The 22,326-nt window shown below is 42.2% G+C and overlaps 1 protein-coding gene across 4 annotated transcripts in view; it reads right to left on the reverse strand.

Annotated features, from left to right (window-relative positions):
• LOC122541480 (hepatocyte cell adhesion molecule-like) overlaps positions 1–22,326 on the reverse strand; it is a 170,714-nt gene that overhangs the window by 45,879 nt on the left and 102,509 nt on the right. For all 4 annotated transcript variants that reach the window (XM_043678279.1, XM_043678282.1, XM_043678281.1 and 1 more), the window contains 2 exons: positions 15,214–15,321; positions 13,133–13,215 (listed from right to left, as the gene is read on the reverse strand). In XM_043678279.1, the coding sequence (XP_043534214.1) occupies positions 13,166–13,215; positions 15,214–15,321 (158 nt within the window). In that variant the 3' untranslated portion in view covers positions 13,133–13,165. The remainder of the gene's footprint in view (positions 1–13,132; positions 13,216–15,213; positions 15,322–22,326) is intronic.

Here is a 22,326-nt window from a genome sequence, read left to right on the forward strand (position 1 = left end):
TAGGGAGGAGGGACTTGGGGGCGGGGCGTCGGAAATGTGATAGGTGGAAAGAGGTCAAGGTGAGGGTGATAGGTCAGACTGGGGTGGGGACGGAGAGGTCGGGAAGAAGATCTCAGGTTAGGAAGGCAGTGCTGAATTTGATGGATTTGACTGAGACAGGGTGAGGGGGAGGGGAAATGAGGAAACTGGTGAAATCCGAGTTCATCCCTTGTGGTTGGAGGGTTCCTAGCCGGAAGATGAGGCGTTCTTCCTCCAACCGTCGTCTTATAAACTTCTGTCAGGTCACCCCTCAACTTTCTGCATTCCAATGAAAACAAACCCAGTCTATCCAACCTTCCTTCATAGCTAAAATCCCCCGTACCAGGCAACATCCTGATATACATTTTCTGTACCTTCGCCAAAACATCCACATCTGTCTGGTAGTGTGGTGACCAGAACTGTACGCAATGTTCTATGCGTGGCCTAACTAAAGTTCTATAGAAGGCAAGCATGCCATAGGCCTTTTTTACTACCTTATCTACCTGCGCTGCCACCTTCACTGATCTGTGGACCTACACATCCAAATATTTCTGCATATCAATACTTCTAAGGGTTCTGCCATTCACTGTATAATTTCCACCTGTACTTGACCTTCCAAAATGCATCACCTCACATTTGTCCGGATTTAAGTCCATCTGCCAATTTTTGCCCATGCCTCCAACTAATCTATATCCTACTGTATCCTCTGACATTGCTCCTCACTATCCGCAACTCCACCAATCTTTGCGTCTTCTGCAGGCTTACCAATTAGACTAGCCAAGTTTTCCTAAAAATAATTTACGTAGTTCAATGAAAAGCAGAGGTCCCAGCACTGATCCCTGTGGAACACCACTAGTCACAACCTCCATTCCAAAAAGCATCCTTACACCGCTACCCTCTTTCCCCAAGACAATCCATTTTGCCAGCTCACCCCGATACCATGTGACTTCATCTTTTGTACCAGTCTGTCATAAGGGACTTTGTCAATGGCTTTACTGGAGTCCATGTAGACAACATCAACTGCTTTTCCCTCATCAATCATCTTCATTATCTCCTCAAAAAACTCGCTCAAGTTAGTAAGGCACAATCTCCTCTGCACAAAATCGTACTGCCTATCACTAATAAGTCCATTGGCCTCTAAATGAAGAGCAGAGATGGCTGAGAGGGGACCTGATAGAGTAGTAGAAGATTATGAGAGGCATGGTCAGGGTGAACAGGAAGCAGCTGCTCCCCTCAGTCAAGGAGTCTATAATAAGTGGGCAGAATTTTAATGTGAAAGGCAGGAGGTTTAGAGGGGATTTGAGGAAACGTTTTCACATGGTGGGAATCTGGAATACACTGCCTGGGAGGGAGTTGAGGCAGAAAACCTCACAACCTTGAAAATATACTTGGAGGAGCTCCTGAAATGTCATAATATTCAAGGCTATGGATCTAGTGTGGGAAAGTAGGACTACAGTAGAAAGGATCAGTATGTGTCTGCGAAAATGAAGGAGAAGGCTGGCAAGATTTGGGAACCTTTGATAACAAGACGAATTGAGAGCTGAATCAACAAGATAAAGGAGGTATGTGTACGGCTTAGGAAAAGACAGACAAACAGAGCCCTCAAAGAGTGCAAAGGTAGCATGGAAGAATTCAGACAAAGAATTAGAAGGGCTAAAGGCAGCCATGTAATGCCTTCAGCAAATAGGATTAAGGAAAATCCTAAGGCATTTTATACATATATACGGATAAGGAGCAAGATGGTAGCTATGGAAAGGTCAGGCCAATCAAGGAGAAAGGAGAAGGACATGATGGATGGAGGGGTATGTTGATATTAGAGGGCATGGTCAATATAAAGGAGGTGGTGTGGATGTTTCAAAAGCTATTAAGGTGGACAAGTCCCCAGGACCTGATGGATCTATCCCACAATGCTGAGGGAAGCAGGGTGAGGAAATTACTGGGGCCTTGTCTGAAATCTTTGTATCTTCTCTAGGAGAGGTCCCAGAGGACTGGGGAGTAGCCGTTATTCCTTTGTTTAAGAAGGCCAACGGGGATAATCCAGGAAGTTACAGGCTGATAAGCCTTACATCAATGGTAGGGGAATTATTGGAGAGAATGCATTTACTCACATTTGGAAAAATATGGACTTATTAGTGATAAGCAACATGGCTTTGTGCAGAGAAGGTCATGTGGCACAAACTTGATTTTTTTTTTGAGCAAGTGACAAAGATGATTGATGAGGGCAGGGCGGTGGATGTTGTCTATGTGAAACTTAGCAAAGCCTTTGAGAAGATCCGTCATAGCAGGCTAATATAGAAGGTGAAATCAAATGGGATCCATAGTGAGCTGGTAAGATGGATTCAGAACTGGCTTATTTATAGGAAATAGAGAGTAGTGGTGGAAGGGTGTTTCTCAGACTGGATATTTGTGATCAGTAGTATTCTGTATCGATCATTGCTGGGTCCCCCGTTGTTTGTAATAGACAGAAATGATTTGGAGGAGAAATTAGATGGCCTGATTAAAAAGTTTGCAGAGGACAGAAAGAGCTGCAGATAGTGAGGAGGATTACCAGAGAAGACAAAGGTTATAGATGGGCTGGAGATTTAGGCAGAGAAATAGCAGATAGAGTTCAATCCAGACAAATACGTGGTGGTGATGCATCTAGTAAGTTTAAAGGAGATGCGAGAGGTAAGATTTTTACAGAGTAAGTGCCTGGAATGGATGAGATAGCAGAAGCGGATACAGTAGCAACATTTAGTTGCTTGGCCTTTTAGATTAGATTAGATTCCCTACAGTATGGAAACAGGCCCTTCGGCCCAACAAGTCCACACTGACCCTCTGAAGAGTAACTCACCTAACACTATGGGCAGTTTAGCATGGCCAATTCACCTGACCTGCACATCTTTGGATTGTGGGAGGAAACCGGAACACCTGGAGGAAACCCACGCAGACATGAGGAGAATGTGCAAACTCCACACAGTTACCCGAGGCTGGAATTGAACCTGGCTCTCTGGCGCTGTGAGACAACAGTGCTAACTACTGAGCCACCGTGCCGCCCTGATTATACTCCAGAGATTCGAATGTCTAACAAACCTCACCACAATCCGACAACCGCTTCATGATTAAAGGACTACAACTGCTTTGAGTGAGAGATCTGAAACAGATAGCTTCAAAATCTAGACCAGTGTGAATCAATGCTGTGTTAGAGACAGCAAACTATTCAAAATCTACCCGAGAGTGGGTACTCATCCCATCAAAGATAAATGTCCCTCTGGTATATGTATTAAATATCATCTAGATGAAAAACTCTTTAACCTCAGTCACCTCCATTCTAAAACTAACTGAGACACCATAGACATAAAAGGCAGACAGTCTGATTATAATGGAAGTTGGGACGTCGTGCTGAGTTTGTACAGGATGTTGGTGAGGCTTCCTCTGGAACACTGTGTCCCGTTCTGATTGCCCTATTATAGGAAGGATATTATTAAGCTGGAAACGGTTCAGAAAAGATTTACCAGAATGTCACCAGGACTGGAAGGTTTGAGTTTTAGGGAGAGACTGAATAGGCTGGCACCTTTTTTCACTGGAGTGGAGGAGGTTGAGGGGTGACCTTATAGAGGTTTTAAAATCTTGAGGGTATTGATAAGGTGAATGGCAGTAGTCTTTTCCCTATGGTGGGGAATGTCAAGACTAGGGGACATATTTTTAAGGTGAGAGGACAAGATTTAAAAAGGGCATGGGGGCAACTTTTTTACACAGAGAGTGGTTTGTACGTGGAATGAACTGCTGGATGAAGTGGTGGTTGTGAACACAGATACAATGTTTAAAAGACATTTGGATAAGTACATGAATAAGAAATATTTGGATGGAAATGGGTCAAACACAGGCAGATGGGACTATTTAGTTTGGTCAGCAGGGTCTACTTCCATGTTGTATGACTCGATGACTCACTAACTGCAGTGTCATTGCCAAATTTGTGAGCCATCTTCATCTCTTTAATTCTGCAAACAATTTTGTCCCGAAATGTTATCAAACAAAACTCAGATATTATCTACACCTAGTGAGTAAAGTATTACACTTCCGAGGTGTGAAAGGAGAGAATCTGGAATACGTTGGCTTCCCCATGGTACATCTGTTCCCGGAAGTCACTAGTAACAGTGAGAGGAACACCAGATCAGCTGGTACCTTTTCCAAAATATACAACAAAGACCTTGAGCGTCAACAAAACTCCACATGTGTAGAACAGTTGCTGTCAGCACCCTCATGGATGGGACTGAGTATCAACAACACAGATTAGAATGGAAGAAATTCTGCCAATAATGTCTTGTGATCTGGGGGTTGATGGCGAATGACCTTGCTCACCAATTAAGCAAAATGGAGACAATTTGTCTATCACATTGCTTCACACTGTGTTGCAGTTGCAACATCTTAACAATGAGACAGAGCAGCAACAGAGAAGGAATAGAAGAAAATCTTGAAATGCAGATCCTACTACTTCAAGGGACATCTAGCTTCATGTGTCCTAAGATCTGTAGGTTGACAATTGCATTAGTCACAACACTATCCTTGCATCAACATTATCCTGAAATCAAAAGAAAGCCTCCACCAACTGGTTCATCTTCATTCACTCTGTTACACAATAAAACTCTAACACACTTGGCAAATATGATTTCCCTTTCACAAAACCATGCTGACTTTGCCTGATAGTATTACCATTTTCACAATGCCCTGCTACAACCTCCTTAATAATGGATTCTGGCATTTTTCCAATGATAGATAATAAACAAAGTGGCCCATAGTTTTCTGCTTTCTGTCTTATCCTTCCTTGAACAGAGTTTTGCATTTGTAATTTCCCAATCCAAAGGGATCTTTCTAGAACCTAGAAATGCTGAAAGAATACAACCAATGCATCCAAACACCTGCCTTAAAATTTTAAGCTAATAGCCATTAAATTTAGGATCTATCAGCCTTTATTCCCACTAGTCCTCCTCATACTTTTTCTCTATTGATTGTTATTTTCTCCTCTGTTTTTAATCCTATTTTTATATTATTCTGGGGATGTTTTGTGTACCTCCCACTGTGAAGACAAAAGACTTGTTCAAAAAAGGATACAAACAGTTTACAGAGAGATATTGGTAGGTTAAGTAAATGGGCCAAAACGTGGCAAATTGTGTATAAAATGACAAAATGGAAAGTTGCTCATTTTGGAAGGGAGAACAAAAGAAGAGAGTATTATTTAAATAGAGAAAAACTGCAGAAAGCTGAATCACAAGGGGCTTGATGGGACTTGTGCACGAAGCATAGAAAGTTAGTACACAGATAGAGCAGGTAATCAGAAAGGCAAATGGAATTTTGACCCATATTTAAAGGGGTTCGGAGGTTTAGAGCTGGGAAGTCTTACTGCAACCCGTATAAGGTGCTGGTGACACCACATCTGGAGTACTGTGAGCAGTTTTGGCTCCCTTAATTAGGAAAATATATCATTTCATTGGAAGTAGTTCAGAGAAGGTTCACTCAATTCAACTCAAGACTAGGCATCCATCAACAGCAGCAGAATTGTACTCCAGCATATTCTGCAACCTCATGGTCTGGCAAATCCCCACTCAACCATAAATATCAAGCCAAGGAACAACCCTCGTTCAATGAAGAGTGCAGGATGGCATGCCGGGAGATCTAAAAATGTGTTGTCAACATGGTGAAACCACCCATCAGGACCACTGGCATGCCAAGCAAGTGACAGACAGAGCTAAGCAATCCCACAAACAATGGATCAGATCAAAGCTTTGCAGTCCTGCCACATCCAGTCGTGAATAGTGGTGAAACAATTAAACAACTCATTCGAGGAAGACGTTTCACAGTATTCCTATCTTCACTGATGGAAGAGCCCACCACGTCAATGCAAAAGATAAGACTGAAGCATTTGCAGAAACTTTCAGCCAGAAATGCCAAGTGCACGATCCATCGTGGCTTCCTCCTGTGGGTCCCAGTGTCACAGATACTAGTCTTTAACAAATTCAATTTGCTCCACATGGTATTGAGAAGTGGTTGAAGACACTGGATATTAGAAAGGCTATGGGCCCTAACAACAATCCAGCAATAGGACTGGAGACTGTGCTCCAGAACAAGCTCTTCCAGCACAGCACAGTTACAACACTGGCACCTACCTGACAATGTGGAAAATTGCCCAGGTATGTCCTGTACACAAAAAGCAGGACAAATCAAACAGAGCTAATTATCTCCCAACAGTCTATTCTCAATCATTGCTATCAGTGCTATCCAGCAACAGTGCTATCCAGTAGCACCTGCTCAGCAGTAACCTGTTCAGTGATGTTGGATTCTGCCAGGGTCACTAAGCTCCTGATCTCATTACAGCTTTGATTGAAACATGGACAAAAGAGCTTAATTCCAGAGGGGAGGGGAGAGTGACAGCTCTTGACATCAAGGCGACATTCAATGGAGCGTGGTATCAAGGAGCCCTAGCAAAACGGGAATCAATAGTATCGGGGTTGGAGTCTCTTTTGGTTGGAGTCATAATTGGCACATAGGAAGATGGTTATGGTTGTTGGAGGTCAGTCATCACAGCTCCAGGACATCTCTACAGGAGTTCCTCAGGGTAATGTCCTAGGCCGAACCATCTTCAGCTGCTTCATCAACGACCTTCCCTCCATCATAAGATCAGAAGTACTGAAGCAGTCCACGCATAAATGCAACAAGATCTGCACAATATCCAGGCTTAGGCTGACAGGGTAAATGCTAAGAGGATAGAACATAGAAGAATACAGCGCAGTACAGGCCCTTTGGCCCTCGATGTTGCGCCGATCCAAGCCCACCTAACCTATACTAACCCACTATCCTCCATATACCTATCCAATGCCCGCTTAAATGCCCATAAAGAGGGAGAGTCCACCACTGCTACTGGCAGGGCATTCCATGAACTTACGACTCGCTGAGTGAAGAACCTACCCCTAACTTCAGTCCTATCATGGGATGTTTTCCCTCATGGGAGATTCTAGGACCAGACGGTATAGTCTCAGAATAAAATGGCACAAATTTAAGACGGAGGTAAGGAAGAATTTCTTCTCTTAGAAGTTTGTGAATCTTTGGAATTTCACAGACAGCTCTGTATATTTAAGGCTGAGATAGTTAGATTCTTGATCAGTTGGGGTCAATGGTTTTGTGGAAGGACAGGAAAATGGATGTCAGGAATGTCAGATCAACCATGATCCTAATGAATGGTGGAGGAGGCTTACTCCTGTTCCTGTTTCGTGCAGTCTTAAAGCCCTGACACTACCTCCTTTCTTGTTAATAATTCCCTCCTCTCATCCTGAAAATGGTACCAATCCCTCCTCATAGGTTAGTCCTGCCATCCAAAGAATCAGTCTGGTAAACCTTTGTCGCACTTCCTCTTTCACCAGAACATCCTTCCTTAGATAAGGAGACCAAAACTACACACAATGCTCCAGGTGTGATCTCACTAAAAACCTTGTACAACTGCAACAAGATATTCAAGCTCCTGGATTCAAACCCTCTTGCTATGAAGATCAACATATCATTTACCTGCCTATTGCACTTGCGTCTTACCTTTTACTGACCTTCACCTAGATCTTGCTGCATCTCTCCCTTTCCCAAACTATCACCATTCATCTTCCTGTTTTTCCTCCCAAAGTGGATAACTGCATATTTATCCACATTATACTGCATCTGCCATGCATTTCCCACTTATTCTGAGGAAGGGTCACAGGACCCAAAACATTAACCCTGATTTCTCTCCACCAATGCTGCCAGATCTGCTGAGCTTTTCCAGCAATTTCTGTTACGCTGAAGCTTTCCTGCCTCGTCCTCATAGATCACGCTCCCACCAGCATTCTGTCACAAGGAAATTTAAAGATATTACATTTAGTTCCTTCATTTAAATCATTAATAAATATTATGAATGGCTGTGTTGCAAACACTGCTCCCTGCAGGATTCCACTTGGCACTAGCTGCCACTCAGAAAGTGACCCGCTAATTTCTACTCTTTGTTTCCTGCCTGGTGCTCAGCAACAATGGCAAAGTAACAGGAACAAGGATTCCGACCTCACTCCATGTACCCCCACTAAGCCTTACACTTCCACCCTATTTGCCCCCCTCAGCCTTATAGCAATTCAAACGGAGGAGGGGGCACTTGCCTCAAACCCAGCATGTCTGGGCTCAATGGACACAAATAGGTGGATGGGTTAGTAAGTTTGCAGATGACACTAAAGTTGGTGGAGTAGTGGACAGTGTGGAAAAATGTTGCAGGTTGCAGGGGGACTTGGATAAACTGCAGAATTGGGCTGAAATGGAGTTCAATGCAGCTAAATGTGAGGTGATTCACTTTGGGAAGAATAACAGGAAGGCACAGTACTGGGTCAATGAAACAATTCTTGGTAGTGTGGATGTATAGAGGGATCTTGGAGTCCATGTACATCGATGCCCTAGAAGTTGCCACCTGGGTTGATAGTGCTGTTAAGAAGGCATACAGTGTGTTAGGTTTTATTGGTCGAGGGATTGAGTCCTGGAGCCGTAATGTCATGCTGCAACTATACAAAATGCTAGTGCAGCCGCACTTGGAATATTGTGTACAGTTCTGGTCGTCCCATTACAGGAAGAAAGTGGAAGCATTGGAAAAGGTGCAGAGGAGATTTACCAGGATGTTGCCTGGTCTGGAGATAAGGTCTTATGTGGAAAGGCTGAGAGACTTGGGTCTGTTCTCATTGGAAAGAAGAAGGCTTGGAAAGAAGAAGGCTGAGAGGGGATTTGATAGAGACATACAAGATGATCAGGGGATAAGATAGGGTAGATAGTGGAAGTCTTTTTCCTAGGATGATGACGTCAGCTTGTACGAGGGAGCATAGCTACAAATTGAGGGGTGATAGATTTAAGACAGATGTCAGAGGCAGGTTCTTTACTCAGAGAGTGGTAAGGGCATGGAATGCCCTGCCTGCCAATGTCATTAACTCAGCCACATTACGGGCATTTAAACAATCCTTTGATAAGCAATGAATGATGATGGGATAGCGTAGGGGGATGGGCTTAGATTAGTTCATTGGTCGGTACAACATCAAGGGCCGGAGGACCTGCACTGTATTGTTCTATGTTCTAATATCTGCGGGTTAAAGCTTGGGCTCTGGTTCGGGTAAAGTCAGGGCTAGGGTGAGGGTTAGGGTTAGGGATAGCATTGGAGTAATACAGCATGGAAACAGGCCCTTTGTCCTAAACTGGTCCATGCTGACCATGGTGCCCACTCTGCTAGCTCCAATTCCATGCATTTGGTCCATATCCCTCTAAACCTTTCCCATCCACATACCTATCCAAATGTTTTTTAAATGTTGCTATTGTACCTGCCTCAACCACTTCCTAACATTTTTCTCTCTCACTTTAAATCTATGCCCTCTAGTTTTCAATTCCCCATTCCTGGGAAAAAGACAATATGCTTTCTTCCTATCTATGCCCCTCATGATTTTATATATTTCAATAAGGTTACCTGTCATTCCCCTATGTTCCAAGGAATAAAGTCTGATACTGGCCAACCTCTCCCTATAACTAGTCCTGGCAATGTCCTTGTAAATCTTACTTGCATTCCTCTAGTTTAACTGTCTTACCTCTAACAGGATGACCAAAACTGTACAAAATATCCAATGCATCCTCATCAACGACTTATACAACTGCACCATAATGTATCGACTCCTTTACTCAATGCCTTGACTGATGAAGGCCAGCATGCTAAATGCCTTCTTTACCACCATGTCTACCTTTGATGTCACTTTCAATGAACTATGAACTCTCCCCAGGTCCCTCAGTTCCACAACACTCTTCAGGACTTTACCATTTACTGTATAAGACCTACCTTGGTTTGGCTTTCCAAAGTGCAACACCTCACACCTACCTGTATTGAATTGCATTTGCCAATCCTCAGCCCATTTTCCCATCTGATCAAGATCCCTTGGTAATTTTTGATAACCTTTCTCGCTATTAATGATACCTCTTGATCTTGTTATTATCCGCAAACTTACTAATCATACCTTATACATTCACATCCAGACCATTTATGTAAATAACAAATAGCAAAATTCTGATCACATAGCCTCGTTTGATGACCCCTTAAGAGAATTCTAAGCACTGTCGTGATATCTTCCCTAATCAAAAGGTCAACTCCCCCTTCTTGCTTACTTGTACTTCTGTCCCCTGGAACACTGAGCTGCCAGTTCCACCCTTCTCTCAGCCATGTTTCTGTTATTGCTATAAATATCCCAATCCCCAGAGCCAATCCATGCTTTGAACTCATCTGACTTACCAGTCAGGCCTCATGCTTTGAAATAAATGCACTTTCAACTAGAAGTGTTTTCCCTCCCTTTATTTGCCCCTGTCTATCCTGAATAGTAAACTTGTTCTCGATGCCTAATGTATTTTCCCCTGACTTTTCGATGGCCGTTGTCTTATTCAGATTACTTAAGGTTGAGGAGGCAAGGATTAGACAGGATCTAGACTGTTACAATGTAGCTAGGAAGGAACTGAAGAATGGACTTAGGAGAGCTAGAAAGGGGCTTGAAAAAGCTTTAGTGGGTAGGATTAAGGAAAACCCTAAGGTGTTCCACACTTATGTGAGGAACAAGAAGATGGCCAGCGATCAGGGATACTGAAGGGAACTTGCGCCTGGAGTTGGAGGAAGTAGGGAAGGTCCTTAATGAATACTTTGCTTCAGTATTCACTACTGAGAGGGACCTTGATGTTTCTGAGGACAGTTTCAAACAGACTAATATGCTCAGATAGGTTGATGGTTAAGAAGGAGGATGTGCTAAAAATTTTGAAAATCATGTGGATAGATAAATCCCCTGGGCCAGACAGGATATACCCTAGGTTACTACAGGAAGTGAGGGAAGATAATCTTTGCATTCTCACTGTCCACTGGAGTACAGCCAGATGATTGGAGGGTGGCAAATGATATTCCCTTGTTCAAGAAAGGGATTAGGGATAATCTTAAGAATTACAGACCAGTCATTCTCAAGTTGTGGAGGGGAAAATACTGGAGAGGATTCTGAGAGATAGGATTTATGATTACTTGGAAAACCCTAGTTTAATTAGAGATAGTCAGCATGGCTTCGTGAGGGGCAGGTCATGCCTCTCAAACCTTATTGAATTCTTTGAGGATGTGACAAAACACACTAATGAAGGTAGAGCAGTGGATGTGGTGTACATGGATTTTAGCAAGGCGTTTGATAAGGTTCCCCATGATAGGCTCAATCAGAAAGTAAGGAGGTATGGGATACAGAGAAATCTGGCTGCCTGGATAGCGGTGTTCTATAGCGATCGATTCTGGGATCTCTGCTCTTTGTGATTTTTATAAATAGAACATAGAACATAGAAGAATACAGCGCAGTACAGGCCCTTTGGCCCTCGATGTTGCGCCGATCCAAGCCCACCTAACCTATACTAACCCACTATCCTCCATATACCTATCCAATGCCCGCTTAAATGCCCATAAAGAGGGAGAGTCCACCACTGCTACTGGCAGGGCATTCCATGAACTCACGACTCGCTGAGTGAAGAACCTACCCCTAACTTCAGACTTGGATGAGGAAGTGGAAGGGTGGGCTAGTAAGTTTGCCAATGATGTGAAGGTTGGTGGAGTTGTGGATAGTGTCTGGAGGTGTTGTAGGTTACAACGGACATTGACAGGATGCAGAGCTGGGCTCATTAAGCGTCAAATGGAGCTCAACCTGGAAAAGTGTGAAGTGTTTCATTTTGGAAGGTTGAATTTGAAGGCAGAATACAGGGTTAAAGGCAGGATTCTTGGAAGTGTAAAGGAACAGAGGGCTCTTGGTGTTCATGTCCATGATCCCTCAATGTTGCCACCCAATTTAATAAGCTTGTTAATGTTGGCTTTCATTAAAAGGGGATTGAGTTTAAGAGCTGTGAGGTTATGCTGCAGTGCCATAGAGCCCTGGTTAGTCTACATTTAGAAAATTATGTTCAGTTCTGGTCACCTCATTATGGGAAGGATATGGAAGCTTTAGAAAGGGTGCAGAAGAGATTTATGAGGATGCTTCCTGAACTGGAGGGCATGTCTTCTGAAGCAATGTTGAGGGAGCAAGGGCTTTTCTCACTGGAGTGAAGAAGGATGAGAGATGACTTGATAGAGGTGTACAAAATGATGAGATGCATAGATAGAGTGGATAGCCAGAAACTTTTTTCCATGGCAGAAATGGCTATCATGAAGTGGCATAATTTTAAAGTGATTGGAGGAAGGCTTAATGGAGTTGTCAGAGATAGGTTCTTGTCACAGAGAGTGGTAGGTGCGTGGAATGCACTGCCAGCAGTTGTAGTAGAGTCAGATAACATTAGGGACATTTAAGTGACTCTTGAATAGGCACATGGATAATAATAAAATTAAGGGTATGTATGTCAGTCTGATCTTAGAGTAGGATAAAAGGTCGGCACAACATTGACAGCTGAAGGGCCTGGACTATGTCTCCCAGAATTCCGCTGTGATGATTCTTAGCTGCCCTCGTATTCTAGCCCTCTTGAAATGAATCAAAGAGTAGGGATCTACTCCTGAGGCTGCATAAGGTGCTGGTCAGACCATATTTAGAATATTGAGAGCAGTTTTAGGCTCTGTATCTAAGGAAGGACGAGTTGGCTTTGGAGGGAGTCCACAAGAGCTTTACAAGAATGAGCCCAGGGATAAAGGGCTTGTCATGGTTGGAGCACTTGGAAACAGCAACCTTTGAAAATAATTCATTTTCCTGATCTCCAGCATGAACTGGTTTAAGGTGAACAGAGACAGATGTGTTGGGGAGCGAGAGGAGGAGAGATGGACAGTCAGAGATGGACAGGAAAAGATACAGTGATTGGAAATGAGAAAGGGAACAGAGGAAGAAAAGTAGAAAAAGGATGGAGTAAGGGAGGGAGTAGGAAGGACAAAAAGAAAGGAAGCGGGAAGAGATGTGAGGGATATGGAAAGGGGGAATAGAAGAGAGACTAAAAGAAACAGAAATGAGATCAAGTGTAAGGATAAGGAACATGGAAGCAGAGGGGAAGAGATGAACACACTCAGAATGCAGACTACAGATGACTTGCCAGTGTTTGAAGACAAACTATTTACGTTAGACTTTACCTCAGTGTAAATTGCATCACGCTGCAGTAACTTTCATCTTGTCCAAAGTCGACTTGCTCTTTTCTGAAGACTCCATGTCTGCACTGCAAGACACATTAAACATTCATGTGAATAACTGGAACACAGGCTTTGTATAAACTACCAATTTAAAAACCGAACAGCCCCAGTTGCAATCACAATCCCATTCATAGGTTAAAGGAGCAGGCAAAGAGTTGAAAAATGGAGTATAAATGTGGGAAAATGTGGAATTGTTCATTTTGTAACAGAACAAACAACAAAGTATTATCTAAATGGAAAGCTTCAACATAAAGGGACTCAGGGGGACTTGTGCATGATACTCAGAAAGCTAGCACACAGGACCAGCAGGTAACTAGGAAGGCTAATGGAACGTTGGTCCTTATTTCAAGGGGTTTGGAGTATAAGAATAGGGAAATCTTACTGCAACTGTACAAGGTGCTGGTGAGACCACATCTGGAATACCGTGAGCAGTTTTGGTCTCCTGATCAAAAGAAAGATTTAATTTCATTGGAGGTAGTTCAGGGACGATTCACGAGGATGATCCCTGGGTTGAATGGATTGTTGTGTGAGTAAAGGAGTTTAGAAGAATAGAAGAGGTTCTCATTGAAATATATAGGATTCTTCAGGGGTTTGAGAGGGCGAATGTTGAGAGGATGTTTCCTCTCATGGGAGAGTCCAGGACCTAAAGATACAGTCTCAGAAGAAAGGTGAACTGAATTAAGATTGAGATGAGGAGGATTTTTTTTCTGTCAGAGGGTTGAGAGTCTTTGGAACTCCTTACCACAGAGAGCTGTGGGGGCAGAGTCCTTGAGACTAAGATAGAAAGGTTCTTGATCAGTTGGGGAATCAAGAGTTATGGGGATAGGGCAGGAAAGTGGATGTGAGGAATCAGCCATGATCCTATTGAATGGTGGAGCAGCTTAAGGGGCTGAACAACTTAATCCCAGTTCCTATTTCTTTTGGTCTCATAGTCTTATTGTTATTACCAACAGGAACCTGCTAAACCAGGATTAAATCCAATTACATTTATACAACCCCCTTAAACAGAAGAATATATCTCAAAATATGTCATAAGACGATCGAAACAATGGTCAAAGAAAGAACCAGTATAAGGGAAGGCTTAACATTTGATCAAAAAGATCTTGAGAACAGTCCAAAGAAGGAAGATGTGGTGAGAGAGAGAGAGAGAGAGAGAGAGAGAGAGAGAAAGGGATTAAGAAAGGGAGAGATACAGAGCATTACAGAGTCATACAGCGCAGAAACAGACTTTGGCCCAACACGTCCATTCCAACCAGGCATCCTATTCTGACCTAGTCCAATTTGCCAGCATTTGGCCCATATCTCTCTAAACCCTTCCTATTCATGCCGTCCAGCTGCCTTTTAGATCTTGTAATTGTACCAGCCTCCACTTCCTCTGCCAGCTAATTCCACAAGAATAGAGAAAAAAGATATAATATATACATATAAAAAAGAGAGAGACACCAACAAATAGAGAGTGAAATAAAGGGATGAGAAGGAGAGAGAGTAAGTGAGAAAAAGATTGATAGAAGAGGAGAGAGACACAGTAAGAGAGAGACAGACAGACAGATAGAGAGACAAAGGACGGAAAGAGATTGAGAGAGGAGGAGAGAGATCGAAAGAGAAAATGAGAAAGATACAGAGAAGTAAAGGTAGAGACAAAAGAGATAAAGAGTGTGAGAGAGAGAAAGGCAGAAAAGAAGAGAAAGGTTTTTTGACGAATATATGGAGGGTAATATCGAAGTAACTCAAGGCACAATTGCCAATGATGAAGCTGGAGATGTTTTGGAGATGTGTTTGATGGGAGATTGGTGAGAGTGTTAGACAATTAGTGTATCAGAAACAACCTCACAGTGTTCATGATAACCTGGGACAATTAGTGTACTAGAGACAATCCCAAGTCATTGAAAATGAATTATGTAAGAAGGAATTTTCTTACAGATAAAAATAGTGTACTTTGTTCAATTAAAAGGCAATTTGTGACATTGAATGATTCAGTGACTACACCCCCTGATTGCAATAACTTTAGCATTTTGATTACTTACTATATTTTAAGGCGAAGATAAAACACAGTCCGACAGTGGATATGTAGACCATCACCGCTGCTGTGATTGTTGCTGCAATGTCACCATATGGAAGGGTGCATTTTTTAACTGTAGATAGAAATATGAAAAGTTACAATATCAAGTTTTTTTTGATGAAGTGTGTGTTGATTGCTGCTCTTTGCAAAATGTAATTTTATTAATATTTGGTTCATCAAAGTAAAACTAAACTAATCTTCTGGAAAGAATGTAACTGTGATTCCTGGTTGTGAAATCATTTCTAAATGTGAATAAGAGACATAAATTTGCTTTGGATATGAAAGTAAGGTAAGCAGAAAAGGCAAATCAAAGCTAATTGGGGAAATTGAATTTCAGCTTGTGGGACTCATTGCACGTAGAGCTCTTAGTGTTCAGTATGTTTGGAGGTGGAGAACAGAGAAGGCACATTTACATTGGGTTGTGTATGTTAAGGGTTAGAAAATCAAAGATTGCTATCAGAGAAGATAGGTAACTGGGTTTTGTTAAAGGGTTTGCTAAAGAAGGTTCTAAGGAATCTGAGGTATCAAACTTCCAAAAATAAAGTAGGTACTGTAGGTCTGTGTCATTTTAGTGGGAACCCTCACTGGGAAACTCCAATGAAATGGAGCTCCTGCTAAAAGCAACTGAAGGATCAAATCCAGCAAACAGAAAAGCAAATACATTCCACGTAATTGCTTTAAGGGATTTTGGAGAGGAACATGGCTCAATAAATGCCTTTTTATTTTCAGTCATAGAACATGAATGTCGTTGGCTGGGTCCAGTATGTATTGCCTGTTGAAGATGCTCTCGAGAAAGTGGTGGTGAGCTGCCTTCTTGTTTTGCGTGATGTTGATAGACCCACAATGCTATTGGGGAAGGAATTTCAGGATTTGACCCAGTGACAGTGAAGGACTGGCATATATTTCCAAGTCCAGAATTGATAATGTGTACATTTGTGAAAACTAACTTTGTTTTTTTCAAGTATATAAAATGGGTAGTTTATAGTTTCTGCTGAACATCATCTGCCTGTTAATTTATGAAGAATCAACACTAATTTTAGTTTGATTGTACAGTAAAAAATTTTAAAAGTGAAATCATGTTCATCAGACTTTTTCATAGATATTGGTTTGCTGGTCTCCATGGTGATCGTAAGAATTACATAACTATTACAATGGACATGCAGGTCCACCAAGGACATGCAGGTCCTTGGACTCCTCCATCGCTAGACCATAGCAACACGACGGTTGGAGGAAGAGCGCCTCATCTTCCGCCTAGGAACCCTCCAACCACAAGGGATGAACTCAGATTTCTCCAGTTTCCTCATTTCTCCTCCCCCCACCTTGTCTCAGTCCCAACCCTCGAACTCAGCACCACTTTTCTAACCTGCAATCTTCTTCCTGACCTCTCCACCCCTGCCTCCACTCCCACTCCGGCCTATCACCCTCACCTTATCACCCTCACCTTAACCTCCTTCCACCTATCACATTTCCAACGCCCCTCCCCCAACTCCCTCCTCCCTACCTTTTATCTTAGCCTGCTTGGCACACTTGCCTCATTCCTGAAGAAGGGCTCATGCCCGAAACATAAATTCTCCTGCTCCTTGGATGCTGCTTGACCTGCTGCGCTTTTCCAGCAACACATTTTCATAACTATTACAATGCCTGGGGAAACTGCTGCATACGAATAGCTGCCCTCCATAGTCAGTAGAGCCTTGGACCCTGTAGCCGAGGTCATCCCAAAGCTAGGCATCAAGTCAATCTTGAAGGTTAATCTTACAGCTTGCAAACATAATCTCAGTACATGGGAAAAAAAACCTTTGACTGACCAAGATCGAGAAATCTCTGTCATCAAGAGAACAGTGCCATGTTTCTTCAGGACAAGCAAAAACAGCACAAAGTCAATACCTCCATTCATTCCTCTGTTACTGACTTCATATGAAACATTTGCACTTGGCTTAACAAATGTGATAAAGGTTTATGTGGTTCAACGTGTCATGCATAAGAAATTACATATATTTGATTTGAAAGACAAACTGGAAATGAAAATGTGCACTGTTATGAAGTTGCAGGTGTGTACTATACCTTTAAGAGAGAGTAGAAGCTGGCATGGACCTAGAAAGGCACAGAGCGTGCTGAAAAAATTAAAAATGTAACATTTGGCTGAGAAACAATTAGCTGGAGCTGCGTTGCAATGTTACACAACAAATTCGAATTTGACTAAACAGTTTAAATTATGCCCCAAGATACCAAATTCCAATCGAATTTGAATTTTACTGTTTTGGATGACATCAAACCAATGAGACGGTCCAATGTTTTGGGGTATATAAAATCAGGCATTTTGAACAGTTAGCCAGAGTGACAAAGAGCACCAACCAAACACAGACTGCCTGCAGAATCGCTCTCTGAAAGGTACCTTTTGATATGAAATCTGTGAAGCAGAAGAACAAAGAAAAGACCCAGGAAAATACAGAGGAAGATACCAAGGGAAAAGCGACAACTGCCTGGTTTTGAAATTTGAATTTTTTTTGTTAAACTTAATCGGGAGTTTTATCAGGTCAGTATCCTGTGGTACAGTGGGAGGTAGATACATTGATCAGACAAAGGAAGTTTACAGCATAGATACTTATTGTTTCGTTCCTACTTGGAGCTAAATAATTTTTTTTCTTTAAAGAATGGAATTTGATAGATCTTTGTCACTCATACTTTAACAGATTATAAGGCAAGGTGAGCTTTTCTGTGTGTCTGGTTTAAATTAGCAAATTTACCCTGCGCCACAACAGCACTGCTGAATTGCAGAAAATTAACACTCCTTTGATAACTCAACCCAAAAACAGAATACAATGGAGTTCATTCATTGGTTACACAAGGTTATGCACCTTTTGAAACTGGACTTGATACGTTTTGCACTAGGAGCTGTTGGGTTAAAAAAAAACTGTGCAGGAACAGTTTTTGGTTTGGTTTGAGAGAAGAAAAATTGGGCACTCAGACCTTAAAAAGTATGCAAACAAACTAGATCTCTTCCTCTGTAAGGGGCAAAGAAATAGCATTAAAGACTCCACAAAAAGAAAGGCTTCTAACTCAAACTATGACCTAGGTATAACTGATCATCTACTGAACTGAGGATTGCTGCAGTCAACAACATGAGATCATTGCCAATAAGTAACTGACCTATAAGAACATCAACTCATTTCCCCTTATGATTTGGATTCTTGATCCACAGAATTTCCTGTTTCTTCCTACATATTTTATCCATGATATTCTTGCAAAACTCTTGCCTTGTCTGACATATCCATTCCACTTTTGAATGATTGCGTGTGTTTGCATTTAAAGGGGCATCATTTAATTTTACACATTAATAATTAATAACCCATTTTGTCACATGTTAAAGGATAATTTCATTACAATAACTATATTTTTGGTTCCTTCTTTACAGTGATTCACAAATCTTATTGGGGCTGTGACAAGTTAACATCTTAAGGCAACATGATGATGGAGAGGATGGTCAGAGTAGATGTATATTTTCAATGGAAATGAGTAGGGAGTGAAATAAAAATATTGGAAACTGAAAATTCAAACACTGACCCTCAGCAATCAAATTGGATAATACGAGAGTGCTTACAAATGTAGATGGAATATTATACTATTTTAAAGAATATTACCAAGGTCACATATGAAAGATGTTATGAACTGCTTTGTGTAAATAGGTCACAAGAAATAGTTTTGGCTATACACAACATGATGTAAACATAGAAGATGCGCCCCATAAAATAATATCCTTATAGATTCATCTGAGAAGGGTCTGGTCAAGTGTAGGAAAAAGGGATCAAGTTCATCTGGACAATAACATTATTCGAATGAGTCACAGTACTGGAGAGCACCCATTGGGATGGTGCTGGAGTTTCATGGAGCACAAAGAAGATGGCAAAATTTTCTGAGTACCAATCACACTCAGATTGTTAGGTCTGGATTGGGCTAAGGGGGTCAGGCTTAGGTTGGGGGGCGGTAAGTGTTTGGTTTGGAGCAGGGAGAAGAAGGTGTCAGGTCTGGATGGAGTGGGAAGGGGATTGGAAGAGAAAGGGTAGGTTGGAACTGGAGGCAAGGAATGGGGCATCAGGTCTGGATGGGGAAGGGGCTGTTGGGTCTGGAGGGATGCAAGAGGTGGGGCAGGGTGGAGTCGGGGGGGTGGGGAATAGATCCAGAGTCAGTGATAAGGAGGTTCAGCTCCCACACTAAAGGAGGGTGTCATGTCAAGGTTTTGTGTATGTTTGTGGTTTCAGGGAAATGTATGTAGATATGTCTGAAGTCAGTTGAATAGTTACCAATGAGTAAAATCTTGTATTTAATCATCCAATTTCTTTCCTGAGTAAATATTTACTTAATTTCAATGGTACCCCCTGAATTCTTTAATGTTAATGGGAAATTCTTTTGGAGTCTGTTACAATGGGGATTCCACAGGTCCCCATATAAAATGTTCATCTACACTGGAAGAACAGCCATCTGGTCAGTGGACAATGTGGGAATGCATGTCAATGTATGACAAAGTCAATATGGGTTACAAAGGCAGATTCATATCCAATTTAAGAATTGGAAGATTGCCTTGTGAGGATTAGCCAAGTATGATTTGGTACCAAAATGGCCTTGGTAAAAAAAAATGGCAAGTTCTAATGATTGATACGGACAAAGAAATATCGGCTTTTGTAACATTAGATGGACTTTTTTGATGGATTATGCAACTGTGTCGTACATATCAATGATTTGTTTGTGTCCAGAAAAAAACCTGGGAAGAACATTTAAACACATTTGATTAGTTACAAAAACTAATTTTTTACCTAAATTTTGCGAATGTCAATATGTCAAAGAAAAAGTGACTTACTTGGGCCATATTGTGGGACAAGGACAAGATGTAAAAATAAGGATTGGATGTTTCTGTACCTAAAGAAAAGGTGAAATTCTGCGATATATTGGTGAATAGATTTCATCGGAAGTTTGCTCTATATTTCAGCATTGTTGTGCCTCCCTTGATAATCTTACTAAAGAAAACTAAAAAAAAAACTCAAGTGGATAGAAGAACTTTTGACAACTTGAAAACAGGACAGACTACCAAACCAGTTTTAGCAGCACCAAATTATAATAAGGCAACTAAACTGGGGTTATTGATGCAGGAGCAGGAGTAGGCTATTCAGCCCATTGAGTGTGCTCCACCATTCAATGACATCATGGCTGATCTGATAACCTTCAACTCCAATATTCCACCCTTTTCCCTTAACACTAAATATCCTTCCTGCCTAAAAAAACACTTACCTTGAGATTGTGCCCTCAAGTCCTAGACTCTCCCAAAAAGGAACAAGGGAACAGTAACTGCCAAGTTTCCTATGAAACTGATATGCTTGAATAAGGTCACCTTTCATTCTTCTAAACTCCAGTGAGTACAGGCCTAACCTACTCATTTTCTCCTCATAAGTCCTTTCAAACCGGGATCAGCCAAATGAAACTTCACTGGACTGCCCAACGAAGGAGTTGTGTAAGAAATCAGCTCATCACCATCTGTTCTGGGCAATTAGGGATGGGAAAATGTTTGCCCAGCCGGTGCACTTGCAACCTTGTCATTAATTGCTAAAGGAATAGAATATATATGTGGGGAAACATTGCTGAAATTGTACAAGGTATTTGTGAGATCACACCTGGAATTTTACATACAATTTTGGTCCACTAACTTGAAGGGGGATATGGTTGCATTGAAGGTAATTCAGAAAAGGTTCGCTAGTTGGTGGGCGGCACGGTGGCACAGTGGTGAGCACTGCTGCCTCACAGCGCCTGAGACCCGGGTTCAATTCCCGCCTCAGGCGACTGACTGTGTGGAGTTTGCACATTCTCCCCGTGTCTGCGTGGGTTTTCTCCGGGTGCTCCGGTTTCCTCCCACAGTCCAAAGATGTGCAGGTCAGGTGAATTGGCCATGCTAAATTGCCCATAGTGTTAGGTGTAGGGGTATGGGTGGGTGGTGGGTCGGTGTGGACATGTTGGGGCGAAGGGCCTGTTTCCACACTGCAATCTAATCTAATCTAGTTTGATTCCAGACATGAAGGGTTTGTTTTATGAAGAGAGACTGAACATTTTAAAATTAGAGGAGACAAAGTCATATAGCACAAAAACAGACCCTTTGGTTCAACTTGTCTGTATTAGACCAGACATCCCAATGTGACCTAGTCCCATTTGCCAATATTTCACCCATATCCCTCTATATCCTTCCTATTCATAAACCTACCAAATGCCTTTTAAATGTTGCAATTGTACCAGCCTTTACCTCTTCCTTTGGCAGCTTGTTCCATACACACACCAACCTCTTCGAGTCCTTTTTAAATCTTTACCCTTGGATCTTAAACCTATGCCCTCTTGCTTTGGACTCCCCTACCCTGGGAATAAGCCCTTGGCTATTCACCGCACCATGCCTCTCATGACTTTATAAACCTCTAAAAGGTCACCACTCAGCCTCCGATACTCCAGGGAAAATAGCCCCTGCCTATTCAACGTCTCCCCATGGCTCAGACAATAGACAATAGTCAATAGGTGCAGGAGTAGGCCATTCAGCCCTTCGAGCCTGCACCGCCACCCTTCGAGCCTGCACCGCCATTCAATATGATCATGGCTGATTATTCCTAATCAGTATCCTGTTCGTGCCTTATCTCCATATTGAAGGGCTTTTGCCCGAAACGTCGATTTCGAAGCTCCTTGGTTGCTGCCTGAACTGCTGTGCTCTTCCAGCACCACTAATCCAGTTATCTCCATAACCCTTGATTTCACTATCTTTGAGAGCTTTATCCAACTCTTTCTTAAATGAATCCAGAGACTGGGCCTCCACTGCCCTCTGGGGTAGAGCATTCCACACACCCACCACTCTCTGGGTGAAGAAGTTTCTCCTCATCTCTGTCCTAAATGGTCTACCCCGTATTTTTAAGCTGTGTCCTCTGGTTCGGCACTCACCCATCAGCGGAAACATGTTTCCTGCCTCCAGAGTGTCCAATCCTTTAATAATATTATATGTCTCAATCATATCCCCTCTCAGTCTTCTAAACTCAAGGGAATACAAGCCCAGTCGCTCCAG

This window comes from Chiloscyllium plagiosum, chromosome 37 (assembly GCF_004010195.1).
Source record: "Chiloscyllium plagiosum isolate BGI_BamShark_2017 chromosome 37, ASM401019v2, whole genome shotgun sequence".
NCBI lineage: Eukaryota > Metazoa > Chordata > Chondrichthyes > Orectolobiformes > Hemiscylliidae > Chiloscyllium > Chiloscyllium plagiosum.